A 21,947-nucleotide genomic window follows, 5' to 3' on the forward strand; every position below is an offset into this window, starting at 1 on the left:
GGTGCAGGGTCCTTTCCAGGCGTCGGGACTTAGGTTTCAGAGAGTCGCGGTCAGGGGAAGCCTCGGGATTCCCTCTGCAGGCGGCGCTGTGGGGGCTCAGGTTTTGGTACTCACAGTCGTAGAGTAGTCCGGGGGTCCTCCCTGAGGTGTTGGTTCTCCACCAGCCGAGTCGGGGTCGCCGGGTGCAGTGTTGCAAGTCTCACGCTTCTTGCGGGGAGATTGCAGGGTTCTTTAAAGCTGCTCCTTTGGATAAAGTTGCAGTCTTTTTGGAGCAGGTCCGCTGTCCTCGGGAGTTTCTTGTCGTCGTCGAAGCAGGGCAGTCCTCCGAGGATTCAGAGGTCGCTGGTCCCTTTGGAAGGCGTCGCTGGAGCAGAGTTCTTTGGAAGGCGGGAGACAGGCCGGTGAGTTTCTGGAGCCAAGGCAGTTGTTGTCTTCTGGTCTTCCTCTGCAGGGGTTTTCAGCTAGGCAGTCCTTCTTCTTGTTGTTGCAGGAATCTAAATTCTTAGGTTCAGGGGAGCCCTTAAATACTAAATTTAAGGGCGTGTTTAGGTCTGGTGGGTTAGTAGCCAATGGCTACTAGCCCTGAGGGTGGGTACACCCTCTTTGTGCCCCCTCCCAAGGGGAGGGGGTCACATCCCTAATCCTATTGGGGGAATCCTCCATCTGCAAGATGGAGGATTTCTAAAAGTTAGAGTCACCTCAGCTCAGGACACCTTAGGGGCTGTCCTGACTGGCCAGTGACTCCTCCTTGTTATTCTCATTATTTTCTCCGGCCTTGCCGCCAAAAGTGGGGGCCGGGGCCGGAGGGGGCGGGCAACTCCACTAGCTGGAGTGTCCTGCGGTGCTGTGACAAAGGGGTGAGCCTTTGAGGCTCACCGCCAGGTGTTACAGCTCCTGCCTGGGGGAGGTGTTAGCATCTCCACCCAGTGCAGGCTTTGTTACTGGCCTCAGAGTGACAAAGGCACTCTCCCCATGGGGCCAGCAACATGTCTCTAGTGTGGCAGGCTGCTGGAACCAGTCAGCCTACACAGATAGTCGGTTAAGTTTCAGGGGGCACCTCTAAGGTGCCCTCTGTGGTGCATTTTACAATAAAATGTACACTGGCATCAGTGTGCATTTATTGTGCTGAGAAGTTTGATACCAAACTTCTCAGTTTTCAGTGTAGCCATTATGGTGCTGTGGAGTTCGTGTAAAACAGACTCCCAGACCATATGCTCTTATGGCTACCCTGCACTTACAATGTCTAAGGTTTGGCTTAGACACTGTAGGGGCACAGTGCTCATGCACTGGTGCCCTCACCTATGGTATAGTGCACCCTGCCTTAGGGCTGTAAGGCCTACTAGAGGGGTGACTTATCTATACTGCATAGGCAGTGTGAGGTTGGCATGGCACCCTGAGGGGAGTGCCATGTCGACTTACTCGTTTTGTTCTCACCAGCACACACAAGCTGGCAAGCAGTATGTCTGTGCTGAGTGAGGGGTAACTAGGGTGGCATAAGATATGCTGCAGCCCTTAGAGACCTTCCCTGGCATCAGGGCCCTTGGTACCAGGGGTACCAGTTACAAGGGACTTACCTGGGTGCCAGGGTGTGCCAATTGTGGAATCAAAAGTACAGGTTAGGGAAAGAACACTGGTGCTGGGGCCTGGTTAGCAGGCCTCAGCACACTTTCAATTCAAAACATAGCATCAGCAAAGGCAAAAAGTCAGGGGGTAACCATGCCAAGGAGGCATTTCCTTACAGTGCCCCTGTGGAAAAGGAAGGGCCTGGAGAGGACTCCATTTGCAGCAGTGGTCTCCAAACGTTTTAATGCTGCGCCACCAGTTGAAAAATAAAAATCCTTGGGGGCCCCCCTCAGAATTCTTCGCAATTATTTTATAAAGATTGCAATGTTTAACTATGTCTAGACCTAGTTAAACATTGCAGTTATGTACCGTTACCTTTTTAACAATGTAATAACACGCTTCTGCTTAAAACAAAGCCCTGTTATCTGTAAAATGTTCCTTTTGGCCACATCCTGGCACCCCCACTGGGATCACTTAAGGCCCCTCAGTTTGAAGACCTGATTTACAGGGACCTGGGTGGTAGGCGAATTGTACAGGAGACCCACAAGTCTCAGAAGGAGTACCCAAAGCCAGGCCGCTGGAGTACAGCCTCCAGAAACATCCACAAAACTGTGACAGACACCTTCTGAAAATCAATGAGGAGAAGGGCCAAGGAGCCTCACAAGCAGCTCTATTGACAGAGGGCCAGCTGCACTCTCAGTAGGCAATGATGGGTGCTCCTACCAGGAACAAAGCCACATTGGTATGGGTGGATCAAATAATGCATCGCTCATCCCAACCTAGTCGCAAGGACCTTTGTAAATATCTTGATGTCGACATTGATTAGGGAGATCAGTCTGTATGAAAACCAGTGGTCCGGAGGTTCGTCCACCTTTGATATAACCACAATGTGGCATTATCTAGGTAAGCAGGGAAAAGATCCACACTTCAACACTTCAGCACAGAAGGCCAGCAGGTAGGGTATCAGATGGCTGTGGTAGTGTTAAAAAAAAAAAAAAAAACTCAATGGGGAACCTGTCAGGGCCAGAGGTCTAGCCTGACTGGAGATCAGAAAAAGCAAGGCCTATCTCTTCTGCCATAAAAAGGCTGGTTCAGTTCCTAAGCCAAAGAATTGGGAATGGGGGTGCAATGGGATATCCCAAATCAGTGGGGACTCAGCCTCTTGTGGAGAGGAAGGGGGGGCTCCATATGGAGGCACCGATAGTGAGCTGCAAAGACCTGCGCGATCACAGGCAAACCCTCTCAGAGGGCACCAGGAGTCCAGGATAGTGGGTATTATCCTGCTGAAGACATCACGAGTCGCCAGGCAATAGAGCAGTTTACCGGACTTTTCCCCATATTCTTAAACCCGTTGGGTTGATGCTCTCCAGCACTTTTTCACCTCTTCCAAGGAGATATGTCGCAGCCTGGATTTCGCCAGCACCAGGAGGAGGGGCGCATGATCAGATATGCCATGGAGCAGAATCTGGATGGACCACAGCGATAGTAAGTTGCACAGTGGGAGCCAGAGCAAACCAATTCTTGATGATGTCTTGTGAGCTGCATATACATTTGTGTAGGTCCACCGGCAGGGGTTCCACAAATGCCAAGGGTCGCAGAGACCTATGGAGTCCGCTCAGGAGAGTAAGTGAGGAGATCATGCCATCCAACCCTGGCAGGAGTTGTCGGAAATGCCCCATCTGGGGTCAGGAACATAAGTAAAGTCCAAGCTATCGGAGTCATCCTTGGGGTAAGAGCAGCTACCAGAGATCAGAGAGCCTGTAGGGATTGTAACAGCTGCTGGGGGACGTACGCCAAAACTGAATTACAGTGTTTTGGCTTCAAGGTGACCCTCGATCCCAAAATATCTCACCTGAGGGTCAACATGAGAAGCGGACTCCACCAACAGAAATGATCTAACATTCAAGAACCTCTGAGGGACCTGGCGTGAAAAATTAAAATCTTACCCAAACTGGCCCAGGAACGGCAATTGGAGCCCAAGAGGTGTGTCTCCTGGAGCAGGGCCAATTCTGGTCGATGCTGCTTAATACTGAGCAGCACCGTCGATCTCTTGATATGAAAAAATGAAGAAAAAAAAAAAAAAAAAACTGTACACATTCCATGAGAAGACTAATAATCATAGGGCAGAGCTAGAAAATGGCGGGTTTGTCCAGGGTCCCAAGGACGCGGGGATAGGATGATAAGCAGTACCAAGGAGCCTAACATGTGAGTGAGAACATATGTGGTGGATGACACCTGCGGTGGATGCCTAAAAAGAAAACTCAGAACATTCCAAAACAATCAGACCCTCCTTTCGACTTCCCCACAACCCCGTACTTTCCACACTGAAGCATCTGTTGCCCCAAAAAAGAACCCTAGTTCAACTAAACAAGGGGAATACCCGATTGAGGGTTCCAGTTGCCCATATGGAGGATACTAATGCCTGACAACATCTGAAGTGTGAAAACAAAAGTATTTAGTACAAAGAGCAACAGAGCGATACCCCTTGTGCCCCTCCACCCCAAACACAGGACAGCAAAAGAGACAGCACCTCCCCTGAGAGGCATGTCTGCCAGGGAAAACAGTGCCACATGATCAGCAGCGTGCAAAGTGTGGTGCCCACTAGGAGTCAGGTCAATGAGTCCGCCACACCCTCCAATGTTTGAAAAAGAGCCGGAGTGGCACGAGGGACGTCGCTGGGTCCATGGCATCCATCAGAGGAGGAGGGCTTGTGACCCCCAGTTGTCTACGCTGGTTTGGTTACCCGCTCCAGGGCAGTCGAGCCTGGTGTGGGTGGACAAGGTGCGCTCCGTCATCCCTGAATCCAGCAATCCCCCAGTCTGTCAGTCAGAGAGGACGCTGCTCTTTTGCCCACTCCCAGGCCTTATCAGGAGTGTAAAAAACATTTTAAAAAAAAAAATTAAAAAAAATGATAAATTGAAGGTCATCTTAAGGCGGGCAAGGACAAGAAGCATGTACTGGACCTTGAATGCATGCAGTTTCTGCTTGAATTCCTCAAATGAGTGGGATTGTTGCTGGACTGCTTAAGTATAGTCCTGGAAGATCAAGATTTTAGCATTAAGGTAGCACAGGTGTTGCGGACTGCGGGCCTCGCATCCTCGATGGTGGAGGATACAAGCTATCGTCGGGCGAGAGGTGATCCCCAGGTGAAGGCCTCTTAGTTAGGGCTCGATGTGCCAGCTCCACAACAAAACAAAGGGCAGCTTATCCAGTGGGGCAGAGGTCCAGAACTTTTCCTCCAGAAAGCCATCCATCCAAGGGGCCTCCCCCCCTTTCAAAAATCCAATGAAGCACAAATAGTTTCTTCTGGATAAATTTTCAGTGTCCTCCGCCCAGTATCCTAGGCCGGCCGTAGAGGAGATCATTGATGTTTGAGGGTCCCCATGTACTCTTCAAATGTAGATACCCTGGCTTCTGCCTCCGCCACTTTGCGGAGGTCTTGACGCAGAAGGGAGACATCAATCCGGATGCCTTCCACTTTAGACTCCACTGCCTGGTGGAGGGCCTTTAGAATGGTGGTGAGGTCAGGGCGTGGTGGCTTCGGCAAAGTGGGGGGGGACGACGACACAGGGGGGACATCAACCAACCCCAAATACCTATCACGTCGGGGGTGTATTGGTCCATCTTTGTCTGGGCTGGTTTCAGCACAGGGGCGGGGGCGGGCACGTGGAGCTAGAGGGAGCATATTAAAAAGCGTTGTGTCTATCCAATGCAGCACTCTGCTGCAGACTCACTGGTGCTAGAGCCATCAACAACCCCAGTGGAAATGGTATCTCCTCAAGAGCCCAGACAGTAGGCCAGCAAAATCATTCAGGTCAGCAAGTGTACAGCCGCAGCACCTCCCAGTTCACCCACACCAGCCCGCATGGGGCTCCTCACAGCCCTGAGGCTGACTACATCAGTATCAGAGTCTTTGTTGTGCCATTGTGAGGCCGCCCATGTGAGACTTTAGCTACAGAAAGTACTATAATGTGGTCAAAGGAACACAGCTGTCCCACCCCGGGACACAGAGTTGCTGGGGTCCCTCAGAGAAAACCCCCACTAGGTGTCTCTGGGCACCCACACCTGGGGGTCACTGCAGAGTGAAATGAGGACCATGGCAGCGCTACAGCAACGTGCAGGAGTGCCTCCAATATGTCTAGGCCATTTGCAGCCCCTTAAGCGCAGGGGGGAGGAGGACGGGGGGGGGGGGGTCACCGGTGTAAATGCAGCTCCTCCTGTCGGCCGCAAATCAAGGCGTGGGGCCTGGAGCAGAAATGCCCCAGGAAGCCCCTGGCTAACCTCACCTGGGGTTCACTCCAACAGTATTACGGTCCCGTAAGTAATGGAGCACCAATGCTCAAGACCGCCTGCTCAGGCACTTGTGCCCACAGCCCCAGCAGCAGAAAGGGGACAACTGTCTCCAGCAGCGCAGCTCTACCCAGCCGCTCCTTTGTCAATTGCAGGAGGGCACACACACCAACACTGCAGGGGCACAGCAGGCTCAGGAGGCAGCTGCACATAAATTCATTGTTATGTTGTGAAATAATCAGGCTGACTTTGGGTAGAACTTAGTCTATTCAGTCAAACTTAGGTTTGGCAGCGAAAGTAAAGAGGTGGACACACTGCAAAGAAGAAGTACTTTTTGAAGAACTGTAACAAGTATTCTAAGTTTGACAACAAGAAAAATTTCTAAAGCATGTTAGTATATGAAGGATCCAATGCAGGAGAAATTCTGGATTTTCCAGAAAGACAAACATTTTGATGGATAGCCCTTTTTCCTCAAAGTACCTGTCTTTCATTAAGCATGATAGCAACATTAAATATATATGTTTGCAAAGATGAGCACACAAAGCTTTGCAACATAAGTGTTTACAGAACTCTTTGATCCTTAATGTGACTACTGCTCCCTCACTCTGAGGAGCTTGCCATTTTCTTCATTACAAAAAAGGTAGCAGACATCCATCTTCATATGTCCAAAAAGCAAAAAGCAATCCCTTTAGTGTTACAGCCATTTCTAACCACACACTGAATCATTCACAAGAACTTAGTGATTGTGAGCAGATCGGATTCAGCTCCTATGTCATCCTGGCCTCCCCTTGACTTTTCTACCTTCTCCACTATCCTTCAGCTCCTATGTCATCCTGGCCTCCCCTTGACTTTTCTACCTTCTCCACTATCCTTCAATCTATCAAGTAAGACTCACCCCACTGGACCCTCTATCACAGTCCAGGCTTTGCCTGTTGAATCTGACAATATTATAGATGACTGTGGATCTCTTGAACACCTCTTTACACTAGGGACATGTCCCTCAGAGCTGGAAGCATGCTATGGTTCTTCCTATCTTAAAAGAAACCTAACCTGAATGCGCTGATTTGGTTGAATTTCCGACCAATATCTAGGCTTCCTGTGCTCTCCAAAAATTTGGAGAAGCACTGGAATGCTCTGCTTATATTTTATGTAGAGGCTCTAGAGTTTGTTTTTTTCCATCCCTCTCAGTCAGGCTTCAGGGCTAGACCCAGTAGCGAATCCACCCTACTTGGAGTCACTGAACACCTCAGACGACTCCTGGATGGGGGCGGTGCAGCTGCAATTATTTTATTAGATTTTAGCACAGCCTTTGATACGGTGTCTCACTCCATCTTGCTCAAGTGATTGTCTTCCCTGGGATTGGAAGGAAAAGCTCTTGCCTGGCGAACATCATTTAAGGAATGCACGTTTCACCACTTCATTCCGAAACCACAGTCTTAGCACAGAGCCCGTGGAGACACCAGAGGTTAAGTCCTCTGATATTCAATATCTACATTCTCCCTTTGGCGGACGTTAGGGCCAGTTGCGGTCTGACCCTTTTTTCTTATGCAGATAACGCTGCTTGCCTCAATTTTACATTTTAACAAACCTTCACAAACATTTCCACTTTTAATAAATAGGCTGCATTTATTCCTTTTGCCCAGTGTAACTCAACTTACCTTGTCGGGAAATTACTTGTACACTGAGCTGAACTGTTCCATCAGTCTTTACTCCTTGATCAAAAAGACTGCGCTCTGGGTCCAGCTTTAGGAAAACAGGTGACACAAAGTGTTAGCAAGCTTATTCTTATGTCATTCAAATATTTCCAATAAACAACTGTGGTGCAAGACTGGAACATTTGTTGTACACACTACCTTCTGAAGTGTGAGCTGGAGTACTATTGATTTCTCATGTCAACACAATGCAGTCTCTCAGTTAGTATTGCTGTGTCACTGTTTGGCAGACGTTATGTTCGCCTACAGCTGGCACTGCCACAATGCAGACACTAGGAAAACATATCTGTGAAATATGTAGTTACTAAAATAAGACCGGACCAACTTTAAAAAAAATATATTTTTAAACAGTTGATCGTTTTGAATGCTTACACTGCATAAGCAGGAAGGTGCACTTTACACCAGATGGATAGAAAAGAGTAGAAACCAGAACCTGCAATAACATAGGTAAATGGAAAACTAGCACATTATTTGTATTAGCAATTATTTTGATCTCTGGTTAATTAATCTCCTGGGAAGATTCTCATCCACATACAATGTGCAGAAATCACTTGTACACTTGACTGGGGATTATTATGTAGTGCAGCTATGGCTGTAGGACTGTAACAGCATTCAGGCATGGCACTTTCACTACTGTAAACGTGTGATGTGGTTACAACCTACTCATCTGTCAACAGGAGTTAGACACTTTTTGACATAGCCTCCTATTCCTTAATAGTTTGGCATCACCAAGTTTAATGATGACGCTAGAATGTCTATTCAGGTTCTGAGATCATTCCTTGTTCTTTACATGCTGTAGCATAAATGATAAAAATCACATCTGATTTGAGGCTGGACTAGATTTTGGGCTTGCCTACACGGATCCCCACTTTAATTTTGAGGACACCCATATTTTTGGAGATGGGACGGCACAACTGGCCTTGGTTGCGGTCTGTGCTAATTTTTGGTGTTCTACAGGAAAATTGGCAGTTTCACATAACCGGATTAGGACACTGTAGCACTGATCTGGAACAGCCAGAGTTACAGGTGAGCGTTGGGAGTTAAGAGAAGAAATTAACACTACACCACCTGGGGAACTGCATATCTGGGAAATTCCACTGTTTGAGCTTACACACTAAGTTATTCACCAGGGTGGGGGGTGATCGGGAGATTGGTCTTAGAGCATTCTGAAGATAATAACATGGCGTGTTTCCTCAAGCGTTCGTTACCCACTAGCAGTTGGAATTTTCAGCTCCTCTGGAATTCTAGAGACTTCACATGATTTGCTTATGCAATTCTAAAAAGAAGAGCTCTGCTTGCCAGAATTTCCTGTGCTTGCTTATTAATGAGGAAGCACTAAGAATGTAATGCACCCAAATAAAATGGTCCACATGAACTCAGGGCACAAGATCTCAGCCCTTGTCCTTTGCTCACAGCATCATAAACAGATTATCTGCTTCAGACAACTAAACTAACAATTATGGTGTTGACAGTGAATAGCAAGAACAAGAATTATGATCCTGCAGACCAGGTGAAATTATTGGACTCACTTCACCATTTGGCGATGGACCTACTGGGGTGAACTCAAGGGTCCAAACACTGACATCCCAAGCAGCAATCACTGTGGTGCATCAGCACTTGATGGGAATAAAGGGGTCAAGATCACTCAGACGTGATATAGAGCCTGATATCCCTCACACCTTTCCCTAGTCTTGCACCATCTTAAGATGAATAGACTACAGCCACCAAGGAGGCCTGCTGGAGATTGATACTATTCCGGCTTGACTTTTGCTACATCTGTGCTACTGACTACCTCTTAGACAAGGATGGACACGCGTGGCCTCCACACCCCCAGAATTATGACTGATTACAGGATGTACTCACATATTTTGGCACTGCAAACTGTCCTCTCTTGGTGATGCAGAACAGATTACACCTGCGCATGATCAGCAGGGTCCGAACATCTCCATGGACATAATGTTAAGAACTCTCCATATGCCCTTCACCCTGGCATCCACTTTTTATCCTGTAGCTGCCTTTCATTACAAACTTCAATTCACCCCATATAATGCGGTATTCCTTAGCCCAGAGGACTCTCCTTTAAAGTGGCAACACGAGCCGTGTCAGCTTTTCTTTTGCAATATATAGCACTCGCCTCATCAGGTCTTTTCACCTCTCCTATGCCCCTGTCAATTCCGCTGGCAAGTGCACTCATTTTTTCCTGACCACAAATGTCAGTCACAGTCATTGGCTTCTCACTCTACACTTACTCCTCAGTTAAGGGCAAGAGCCAGTTGTCTCCACTATCCCTGCATTCTGCTTTCACATGCTCAAGAATTGTCCTTTGTCGCACTAAGCATATGGGGGTTCCACCGTCTCAAGATGGCCTCTCAGCAAGGCACAGAGGTTCCCCAGTACTGATTAGGATAACAGGGGTAATTTTAACAATTGGTGCAACAGTGCTAAAGTCACCCGGGGCACCAGCACTCCTGGTGTTTCTTGGCCCTCCAGGCACGCACTGTCATTGCCTTTAAAGTTTTTCAACTGGTCTCAAAGATGACCAGCTCTGCTCCCAAGGCTGCAGGCATTGTGTGTGGGGGATAATACACCACTGTCTTCTTTGAAAAGTTGTATGGATATTGCATACCGCTATATCTACAATCCCACACCTGTATCACCATGTACCTACATTCTTCCTAAAATACACAAGACAGATTCCTTTCCACCAGGTAGATCCATAATTTCAGGGAAATGCTGTTTTCTTGGATGCACCGTGCCTTGGAAAGAATAAATCCTAACTAATCACAAGATGTGTTCAGGACTTTTTTTGCTATATTCTATTATTTACATGGACTTTGTGGACTATGTTGGTGTGCCCTGGCATTATATAATAATAATCTAAGTTCTTATTGGTTCTCCAGTCGGACCACCTTACACCCTTGGTGGTTGGGTGTAACAACAGTGTGGCAATCATTGAACATCTTTTACTTCAACAGGACAGAATCTCCCCTAGAAACTATGGATAGGTTGGATGTGCGAACCTGGTAGCACAGCCACCTGTCTTTTCATGGTTCACAGATCTAACAGGGTTTTCCACTTGTGGGCTTTATCAGTTGCACTCTCCAGAGGACTTCTGACACGCAAAATGTCGTCATCGTATTTCTTCTGTAGTCACGGCACAGCTGGGCTTCCTCTTCTCTGGACCGCATCCTCCTGAAGGGCACACTGGTAGTACGTTTTCTCAACAGCAAGTTGAATTCATTCCCTAACAGGGTCTTGCCTATCTCGCCCTTACCTGGAAGGAAGCCAGAACTCTGAGATCCTGGCTCTCAAGTGATTCCCACTCATCCTGCAAGGTGACTCCCTTTATTGGTCCATGAGACACTAGCACTAAGACCAGGGTTTCTATCCAGTAGAGTTTTACAACCAACAATTTGTATTCCAGGGGACTACCTTTAGTATCAGTTTCAAGCAGTACCTGACATTTGTGTTACCCCTCCAGATTGCTGAAGCCAGTCTTTGTCCCCTAGTATTAGCAGTAAGGAGGGGATGCAGGGAGCACCTAAACCCCAGAAAAAACCCCAAAGAAAGGCTATCCCATTTAACGACCTGTTAATCTGTGAGGGGTAGCCCTTCTAGGCAACAATGCAGAATGAAAAGATTAGGGAATTACCCTATGCTTTAAAAAAAAGGACCCTCTAGCTTCTATGCTTTCCTACTTTATGGACAATTCCACAATCTACATCCCTATCCGGCAGACGCACTCCAACCTCAATCTGGGAGACTGGGACACAGACAGACTCCTCCCCTCCCTCCCCCCTCTTGCATCTTAGGACATTACCTCACTGAGACACACACACACAGGCTGTATACTACCCCTTGGACTGAGGGGTCTCTTCTTATCAAAATACTTGGAGTTTATTGTTCTGAGTGACATGCATAGCTGAGCTATTGATGACTTATGTCATTTATCAGTTGACAAGTTACTGTCTTCCTCTACCGGGGCCTACTTTTAACTAATGGTTTGGTATCCTTTTTCATCTTCTGTACTGGTGTTTTCTTTCCCTTTACCCTTCTTCTCCTCCTCCATCTACCTTCCCTCATATCCCTATTCACGAATTACACAGTTTGAGGGCCTCATCCCCATGTGTTTTCACCTCTGCTATATGTTCCCTTTGCTGGCCTGACACCATCTATCTTCAGATGTACAAATTTGTTGAATCTTAATCAATGTGCATACATATCTGCATATAAGGAATGGATATTATTCATCTGCTTCATTCTCTGCTTCAGATTCTTTGGCTGTTGCAGCTATATTGAAGCTTTAATTTTTGATATGGAAGTTTGATCTTTTCTTTGACAGGTAATCATTTTGAGTTCAAGTATGTTACTAGATATACTAAGTTGACTAGTATGATTATTCTGCTATATTTGCCTATTTTGTTATCTTACTCTCATACAGCCAAATTAGATTAAAAAAAAATTAATAAGTTAAGGAAGGCAACCGGGGAAGCCTGAAAGCCAACAGAGCTCCTGGGTTGTGTGGAGATTGTTAAATACTTATCCTAGTCCTGACAGCTAAATTGCATTTGAAGGCAATTAAGACAGTGAAGAACTCTAAACCCTCATGTAAAAGACCATGGGTCCAAGAGAGTCTCCTGAAGGAAAATATTCTTAACTTGTTTCCAATCTCTAATAGCTTTTTCTGATACAGTGTCACATATTGGCCCTGAACAATCCATAGTCTGGTACTTCGATGTCCAGAGGTAAGGATTTGGCGATATCCCAGCTATTAGGTGGCAAAAGGCCTAGAGTTTTGGTGGTCGAGCAGCCAACGTCAACTGTATGCTTGACCCCAAGAAAATCAATGGTGTGTGGGAAGGACAGCTGAGCATCTTAGGAAGACAATAAGAGCAGTGTCCTACTTATTTTGCTTTAATGACCAAGGCCTGAAACATCTTGCCAACTGTTCATCTGAAAAGGTTTGTTTTTTTTCCCAGCAGGGGGTGACTAGATTTCACAACAGAAGCACGAAGTAGTGAGATGGCAACTTGGTCAAACATTTTAACCGCTTAGGTGCCAAGGACGTGCTGGAGCCGGCGAGGACCACATAACGCACCCAACCAGGGATGGCAGCAGAAGTGCTTCCACTGCCACCCCCTCGTGCGATAAGCGCCTCCTCGTCCCCCTCTAGGGGGCAGATTGGCTATTTTTTTTATTGTGTAGATATTGTTTACGTATAAGGGCAAGGGCAGTTCCCTTTAAAGGGCAATTTTTTTTTGTCCCCTTCCGCACTGATACCTAGTGGGTTTCCACCCCGTCCACCAAAACATGTCATTTGATTCTTCCCAGTGGGCAGAGCGGCCATATATAGGGCAATCTACAAGGAGGGGGGAGAGGAGGCTGAAAACACCAGTGAACATGCTTCTTTGTGTGAACTGCTGTTTGGCTGGCAGTATGTGCAGCTGGCTTGGTAAGAACTGGTGTTGGCTGGTGGGAATTTGTGGACCTGGGTGTGGCTGGTTTTGGTTGGCAGTGTGTGTGGACTAGCACCTGTCTGGCGGTGTGTGACTGGCGGAATGTGTGGACTGGCATGCGGCTGGTGTAAGGGCCACTCTGGAGTGTAAATTATTTGAGCATTTGCTATGTGCCCCCCTTGAGCGGAGATCTGATTATTTTGTGATGTCAATATGACCTTATGGCCAGACATCTTTAGGTTTTATAATGTTAACTGTGTTACTTGCATTTCTGAACTTGATGTTCAATTTCTCCTTTTCACTGCAGAGCAAAGCTTTTGCTCTCCATGGTGGTGACTCCTGCTTGCGGTATCGGCATTGGTAGATCTGCAGTTCATGTAGTTGCATTTGTTTGGTGAGGAAACCTTTTCATAATGATTACTTCAAATAAGTACTTTTGCCCTGCTTGAATGTTTTATTATAATCATTGTAGCATATTTTAGCTTATGTTTCATGGTGTTTTTAATTCACTTTTGGATTTCTTGAAGATCTGCATTTTGTGGTCTTGTGTGCAATTTGCTTTTCGCCTTGTAGTAGGATATCTTAGATGCTTGCTGTGTCTGTGTAGAGTAGGTGCAGCTGATCTGTCAGACATGAGAGGTATCTTTTTGGAATATATATATATATATATATATATATATATATATATATATATATATATATATATATATATATATATATATATATATATATATATATATATATATATATATATATATATATATATATATATATATATATAATATGTCACTTAACCAGTGTACATCTGTTCGTGGCATGCTCCGCTGCAGATTCACATGCTGTGCACTGTTCCTGCCATCTAGTGTTGGGCTCGGAGTGTTACAAGTTGTTTTTCTTCGAAGAAGTCTTTTCGAGTCACGGACAGAGTGACTCCTCCCTTTCAGCTCCATTGCGCATGGGCATCAACTCCATCTTAGATTGTTTTCCCGCATAGGGTGAGGTAGGAGTGGTAGAATGAGAATAGTAAAGATGTCCATGCAATGGAATAGATATGTATGTACATAGTTTGTGCTAAAGGAATGTTTATTTACATATATACAATTTCTAATTGCAACTTAAACGGCTACAGGCTCCCGGGGAGGTGGGAGTGCGCATGTTAATCTGCAGCAGAACATGCCACGAACAAATGTACACTGGGTAAGTGACATTTTCCGTTCAATGGCACGTGTAGCTGCAGATACACATGCTGTGCATAGACTACAAAGCAGTAATCCTCCCAAAAGCGGTGGTCAGCCTGTAGGAAATAATGTTTTTAGTACAGCCTGTCCTACTGTGGCCTGTTGTGTTGCTAACACATCTACAAAGTAGTGTTTGGTAAACGTATGAGGTGTGGACCAAGTGGCTGCCTTACAAATCTCTGTCATTGGTATGTTACCTAGAAAGGCCACTGTTGCTCCTTTCTGTCTAGTGGAGCGTGCCTTTGGCGTAATGAGTAGCTCTCTTTTAGCTTTTAGGTAACACGTTTGTATGCATTTGACTATCCATCTGGCTATGCCCTGTTTGGATATAGGGTTACCAGCATGGTGTTTTTGGAAAGCGACAAACAATTATTTAGTTTTACAAAATGGTTTTGTTCTCTGTATATAGTACATTAGTGCTCTTTTTATGTCTAATGTATGCAGTGCTCTTTCTGCTACTGAGTCTGGCTGTGGGAAGAAGACTGGGAGCTTCACAGTTTGGTTTAAATGAAATGGTGAGATGACTTTTGGCAGAAATTTGGGATTTGTGCGAAGAACTATTTTATGTTGGTGTACTTGTATAAAGGGTTCTTCAATAGTGAACGCTTGTATTTCACTAACTCTTCATAGTGAAGTGATAGCTACTAGAAATGCCACCTTCCAAATTAAGAATTGGATTTGACAAGAATGCATGGGTTCAAAGGGTGGACACATGAGTCGTATAAGTACAATATTAAGGTTCCACAAGGGTACTGGTGGGGTTCTTCGAGGTATGATCCTTTTTAGCCCTTCCATAAAGGCTTGAATGACCGGTATTCTAAATAGTGATTTTGTGTGTTGAATCTGCAAGTAAGCAGAAATTGCAGTGAGATGTATTTTGATAGAAGAAAAAGCGAGATTTGCTTTTTGTAGGTGTAGTAAATAACCTACAATGCCTTGTATGGAGGCATCTAACGGTGTGTTGTGTTTTGCTTGGCAGTAGAAAACAAGCCTTTTCCATTTATTAGCATAGCAATGCCTGGTGGTAGGTTTTCTTGCCTGTTTAATGACTTCCATACACTCATTTGGAAGATTTAGATAGCCAAACTAAGACTTCAGGAGCCAAATTGCTAGGTTGAGCGTCGCTGGATTGGGGTGCCTGATCTGTTGTTTGTGTTGTGTTAACAGATCTGGTCTGTTTGGAAGTTTGATGTGAGGTACTACAGAGAGGTCCAACAGTGTGGTGTACCACGGTTGGCGTGCCCACATTGGTGCTACGAGTATTAGTTTGAGTTTGTTTTGACTCAGTTTGTTGACTAGAAAAGGAATGAGTGGGAGAGGGGGAAAAGCGTAAGCAAATATCCCTGACCAATTGATCCATAGAGCATTGCCCTTGGACTGAGGGTGTGGGTACCTGGACGCAAAGTTTTGGCACTTCGCGTTTGTTTTGTGGTGAACAGATCTATGTCTGCGGTCCCCCACTAGCAAAAGTATTTTTGTAGTATCTGGGGATGTATTTCCCACTCGTGAGTTTGCTGGTGATCTCGACTGAGATTGTCCACTAATTGATTGTCTGGAATATATTGCGCTATTAGGTGAATGTTGTTGTGAATTGCCCAATGCCAAATTTTTTGTGCTAGGAGGCATAGTTGTGGAGTGTGTTCTCCCTTGTTTGTTTAGGTAGTACATTGTTGTCATATTGTCTGTTTTGACTAGAATGTGTTTGTGAACTAGAAAAGGTTGAAATGCTTTTAGTGCTAGGGAGACTGGTGGCAGTTCTAAGTGATTTATGTGAAGTTGTTTCTGTTGACTGTCCCCTGTCCCATTTTCCTTGTATATTGTGATTGTTGAGGTGTGCTCCCCACTCAATCATTGATGCATCTGTTGTGAGAATGGCGTGAGGCACAGGGTCTTGAAAAGGTCACCCTTTGTTTAAACTTACGGGGTTCCACCATTGAAGTGAATAGTATGTTTGGTGGTCTATCAACACTAGATCTTGGAGTTGACCCTGTGCCTGCGTCCATTGTTTTGCAAGGCACTGCTGTAAGGGCCGCATGTGTAGCCGCGTGTTTTGGACAATTGCGATGCATGATGCAATCATGCCTAGGAGTTTCATGACAAATCTGACTGTGTAGTGCTGGTTTGTTTGTATCTTTGGTACCATGGTGTGGAATGATTGTACCCTTTGTGGGCTTGGACTGGCAATCGCTTTTTTTAGTGTTAAGTGTTGCTCCCAAGTATTGTTGAAGTTGGGATGGTTGCGAGTGTGATTTTTGGTAATTTATAGAAAACCCTAGTGTGTGTAGGGTATCTATTACGTAACATGTGATTTTGACACTGCTGTTGAGTGTTGGCTTTTATTAGCCAATCATCGAGATATGGGAATACGTGCATGTGTGGTCTCCTTATATGGGCCGCTACTACTGCAAGGCATTTTGTAAATACTCTGGGGGCTGTTATCCCGAAGGGTAATACTTTGAATTGGTAATGTTTTCCTTGTATGACAAACCTGAGGTATTTTCTGGGAGATGGATGGATGGGTATGTGAAAATACGCATCTTTTAAATCCAGTGTTGACATGTATTCTCCCTGTTTAGTAAGGGGACTACATCTTGTAGTGTCACCATGTGAAAGTGTTCTGATTTGATGAATAGGTTGAGAGTCCTGAGATCTAAAATTGGTCTTAGTGTTTAGTCCTTTTTGGGAATAAGGAAATATAAGGAATAAACCCTTGTTCCTTTTTGTTGGTGAGGTACTAGTTCTATGGCTTGTTTTGTTAATAGTGCCTGCACCTCTGTTTGTAACATCGCTAGATGTTGCGACGACAGTTTGTGCGCTCTTGGGGGTATATCTGGAGGAAAATGTGTGAATTCTATACAGTAACCATGTTGGATAATTGATAGGACCCATGTGTCAGTGGTTATGTCTGACCAATGTTTGTGGTAAAATCTCAGTCTTCCTCCCACAGGTGATGTGTGTTGGGGGAGGCTGACGGGCAAGTCACTGCTTGTTATTAGTGGCCTGCTTAGTGGGCTGAAATTTCCCTCTTGACCTTGGGAATTGTCCTGTGAAGGACCTGCAAAACTCCCCTCTCTGATATTGTGACTGGTAGGTGTTTTTTTTTTTGAGCGGTGGATGTTTCTGAAGGCTGCTGTCTGAAACCTCCCCTATATTGCGGTTTTCTGAATGTCCCTCTATACTGGGACGAGTAGAGCGCTCCCATGGCTTTGGCCGTATCAGTGTCCTCCTTCATTTTTTCGATGGCTGTGTCCACTTGTGGTCCAAACAGTTGTTGTTGATTAAATGGCATGTTTACGACCGCCTGTTGAATCTCTGGTTTGAAGCCCGAGGATCTTAACCAGGCATGGTGTCTAATTGTTACTGCAATGTTCGCTGTTCTTGCGGCAGGGTCGGCAGAATCTAATGCCGATCGTATCTGATTATTAGATATTGCTTGTCCCTCCTCTACCACTTGCTGAGCTCTTTTCTGATATTCCTTGTGGAGATGTTGGATTATATCGCTCATCTCGTCCCAATGAGCTCTGTCATAATGTGCAAGAAGGGTCTGAGAGTTTGCAATGCGCCACTGATTGGCAGCTTGTGACGCTACTCTCTTTCCTGCAACGTCGAACTTCCTACTCTCCTTATCTGGAGGTGGTGCATCTCTAGATGACTGCGAGTTGGCTCTTCCTCGCAGCTCCAACCACTACAGAGTCCGGGGGCAACTGTTGTGTGATGAACACTGGGTCTGACGGTGGTGGCTTGTATTTCTTTTCCACCCGCGGTGTAATGGTTCTCCCTTTCATGGGCTCCAGAAAAACTTGTTGGGCATGTTTAAGCATGCCTGGGAGCATCAGAAGACTTTGATAGGAGGCATGCGCTGTGGACAAAGTATTAAAGAGAAAATCGTCCTCCAATGGCTCTGTATGCATACTCTGTATAGCCAAGACTTGAGTATATGAGGTGCTATCCTCGGGTGGAGAGGGTTTCGAAGGATAGCACTCTGGTCTATTGTCTGACACAGGGGGATCGTAGAGGTCCCAGGGGTCTGTATCCTGTTGTGAGACTGCACAGTGTGTGTGGGTGACTGTGCAGTGGGCGTTGCAAAAGGTGACACTGTTCTTTGCGGAGAATGTGGAGGAGAATATTCTGGTGAAAAATGGCGTGACGGATATGTTTCTCTGGGTACTTTAGCCGTTGGCTGTTCAGTGTCTGTCCACCCTAGGAAAGCTAGTTTCCTTTTGAATTTGAGAGGAGGTGCAGTTTGGATCGTCCCAGTATCCTTATGGATCTGTATCATCAAACTCCTCCATTTGAAGGTCCTCCTCAAATCGGTGTCTCTTTTAGTTGCTTTGAGAGTCCATGTTCCTCGGTGTACAAGGCTTGTAAGGAAATGCCTCCTTGGCATGGTTGCCCCCTGACTTTTTGCCTTTGCTGATGCTATGTTTACAATTGAAAGTGTGCTGAGGCCTGCTAACCAGGCCCCAGCACCAGTGTTCTTTCCCTAACCTGTACTTTTGTATCCACAATTGGCAGACCCTGGCATCCAGATAAGTCCCTTGTAACTGGTACTCCTAGTACCAAGGGCCCTGATGCCAAGGAAGGTCTCTAAGGGCTGCAGCATGTCTTATGCCACCCTGGAGACCTCTCACTCAGCACAGACACACTGCTTGCCAGCTTGTGTGTGCTAGTGAGAACAAAACGAGTAAGTCGACATGGCACTCCCCTCAGGGTGCCATGCCAGCCTCTCACTGCCTATGCAAGTATAGGTCAGTCACCCCTCTAGCAGGCCTTACAGCCCTAAGGCAGGGTGCACTATACCATAGGCGAGGATACCAGTGCATGAGCATGGTACCCCTACAGTGTCTAAACAAAACCTTAGACATTGTAAGTGCAGGGTAGCCATAAGAGTATATGGTCTGGGAGTTTGTCAAACACGAACTCCACAGCACCATAATGGCTACACTGAAAACTGGGAAGTTTGGTATCAAACTTCTCAGCACAATAAATGCACACTGATGCCAGTGTACATTTTATTGCAAAATACACCCCAGAGGGCACCTTAGAGGTGCCCCCTGAAACTTAACCGACTGTCTGTGTAGGCTGACTAGTTCCAGCAGCCTGCCACACTAGAGACATGTTGCTGGCCCCATGGGGAAGAGTGCCTTTGTCACTCTGAGGCCAGTAACAAAGCCTGCACTGGGTGGAGATGCTAACACCTCCCCCAGGCAGGAGCTGTAACACCTGGCGGTGAGCCTCAAAGGCTCACCCCTTTGTCACAGCCCAGCAGGGCACTCCAGCTTAGTGGAGTTGCCCGCCCCCTCCGGCCACGGCCCCCACTTTTGGCGGCAAGGCTGGAGGGAACAAAGAAAGCAACAAGGAGGAGTCACTGGCCAGTCAGGACAGCCCCTAAGGTGTCCTGAGCTGAGGTGACTAACTTTTAGAAATCCTCCATCTTGCAGATGGAGGATTCCCCCAATAGGGTTAGGATTGTGACCCCCTCCCCTTGGGAGGAGGCACAAAGAGGGTGTACCCACCCTCAGGGCTAGTAGCCATTGGCTACTAACCCCCCAGACCTAAACACGCCCTTAAATTTAGTATTTAAGGGCTACCCTGAACCCTAGAAAATTAGATTCCTGCGACAACAAGAAGAAGGACTGCCTAGCTGAAAACCCCCTGCAGAGGAAGACCAGAAGACGACAACTGCCTTGGCTCCAGAAACTCACCGGCCTGTCTCCTGCCTTCCAAAGAACTCTGCTCCAGCGACGCCTTCCAAGGGACCAGCGACCTCTGAATCCTCTGAGGACTGCCCTGCTTCGACGACGACCAGAAACTCCCGAGGACAGCGGACCTGCTCCAAAAAGACTGCAACTTTGTTTCAAGGAGCAGCTTTGAAGACCCCTGCAACTCCCCGCAAGAAGCGTGAGACTTGCAACACTGCACCCGGCGACCCCGACTCGGCTGGTGGAGAACCAACACCTCAGGGAGGACCCCCGGACTACTCTCGGACTGTGAGTACCAAAACCTGTCCCCCCTGAGCCCCCACAGCGCCGCCTGCAGAGGGAATCCCGAGGCTTCCCCTGACCGCGACTCTCTGAAACCTAAGTCCCGACGCCTGGAAAAGACCCTGCACCCGCAGCCCCCAGGACCTGAAGGACCGGACTTTCACTGGAGAAGTGACCCCCAGGAGTCCCTCTCCCTTGCCCAAGTGGAGGTTTCCCCGAGGAAGCCCCCCCTTGCCTGCCTGCAGCGCTGAAGAGATCCGTTGATCTCTCATAGACTAACATTGCAAACCCGACGCTTGTTTCTACACTGCACCCGGCCGCCCCCGCGCTGCTGAGGGTGAAATTTCTGTGTGGACTTGTGTCCCCCCCGGTGCCCTACAAAACCCCCCTGGTCTGCCCTCCGAAGACGCGGGTACTTACCTGCAAGCAGACCGGAACCGGGGCACCCCCTTCTCTCCATTCTAGCCTATGCGTTTTGGGCACCACTTTGAACTCTGCACCTGACCGGCCCTGAGCTGCTGGTGTGGTGACTTTGGGGTTGCTCTGAACCCCCAACGGTGGGCTACCTTGGACCAAGAACTGAACCCTGTAAGTGTCTTACTTACCTGGTAAAACTAACAAAAACTTACCTCCCCCAGGAACTGTGAAAATTGCACTAAGTGTCCACTTTTAAAGTAGCTATTTGTCAATAACTTGAAAAGTATACATGCAATTGAAATGATTCAAAGTTCCTAATGTACTTACCTGCAATACCTTTCAAACAAGATATTACATGTTAAATTTGAACCTGTGGTTCTTAAAATAAACTAAGAAAAGATATTTTTCTATACAAAACCTATTGGCTGGATTTGTCTCTGAGTGTGTGTACCTCATTTATTGTCTATGTGTATGTACAACAAATGCTTAACACTACTCCTTGGATAAGCCTACTGCTCGACCACACTACCACAAAATAGAGCATTAGTATTATCTCTTTTTACCACTATTTTACCTCTAAGGGGAACCCTTGGACTCTGTGCATGCTATTCCTTACTTTGAAATAGCACATACAGAGCCAACTTCCTACAAGGCTTTTTTAGGCTCCAAAGCTGTTTTTTTTTTGCACCAAAATGCCCATGCTGACTGTAGGCCTCGGCTTCGAAAGACGAGTCGATGTTGAGTTTTCTCGGTGACAGGTTCTCAGCTCGAGTCCGAAGACTTCGGCACGATTTGGGCCTTTTTCGGTGCCGAAGGTATTGCTTGGTCACCGCCGATTTAATTTTATGGGTGGAGCCATCGCCTTCCGGCAGTGGCATCCCCGAGGCGTTATGTTTCTTCGACTGACTGTGGGCTTGGGTCAGGGCAGGCGTACTCATGTGTTGGCCTGCTGTAAGTGGTCGGTCTGCGTCGGAGTCGTCCGAGTCCAAACCTTGGATGGAGATAGCCATCTCCTGTTCTTAGACGTCGAGGTGGTCGGAACTTTGACGCCATTTGCATCCGCCTCGCCCTCCGGTCCCTCAAGGTCTTCTTCGATCGAAAGGACTTGCAGGCCTCGCAAGTATCTTCTCTGTGCTCCGGTGACAAACACAGATTACCGACCCGATGTTGGTCTGTGTAGGGATACTTGGCGTGGCCCTGTGGGCAGAAGCGGAAAGGGGTCTGGTCCATTAGGCTTCAACGTTTTCTGTGGTCGGGCCGACTAGGCCCCGGCTGGGCGCGGAAGCC

The 21,947-nt window shown here is 46.9% G+C and overlaps 1 protein-coding gene across 2 annotated transcripts in view; it reads right to left on the minus strand.

Annotated features, from left to right (window-relative positions):
• The window catches only part of GABPA (GA binding protein transcription factor subunit alpha), a 261,838-nt gene that overhangs the window by 170,618 nt on the left and 69,273 nt on the right, over positions 1 to 21,947 (minus strand). For both annotated transcript variants that reach the window (XM_069204087.1, XM_069204086.1), the window contains exon 4: positions 7,512 to 7,596. In XM_069204087.1, coding sequence (XP_069060188.1) covers positions 7,512 to 7,596 — 85 coding nt within the window. The remainder of the gene's footprint in view (positions 1 to 7,511; positions 7,597 to 21,947) is intronic.

This window comes from Pleurodeles waltl, chromosome 8, assembly GCF_031143425.1.
Source record: "Pleurodeles waltl isolate 20211129_DDA chromosome 8, aPleWal1.hap1.20221129, whole genome shotgun sequence".
NCBI lineage: Eukaryota > Metazoa > Chordata > Amphibia > Caudata > Salamandridae > Pleurodeles > Pleurodeles waltl.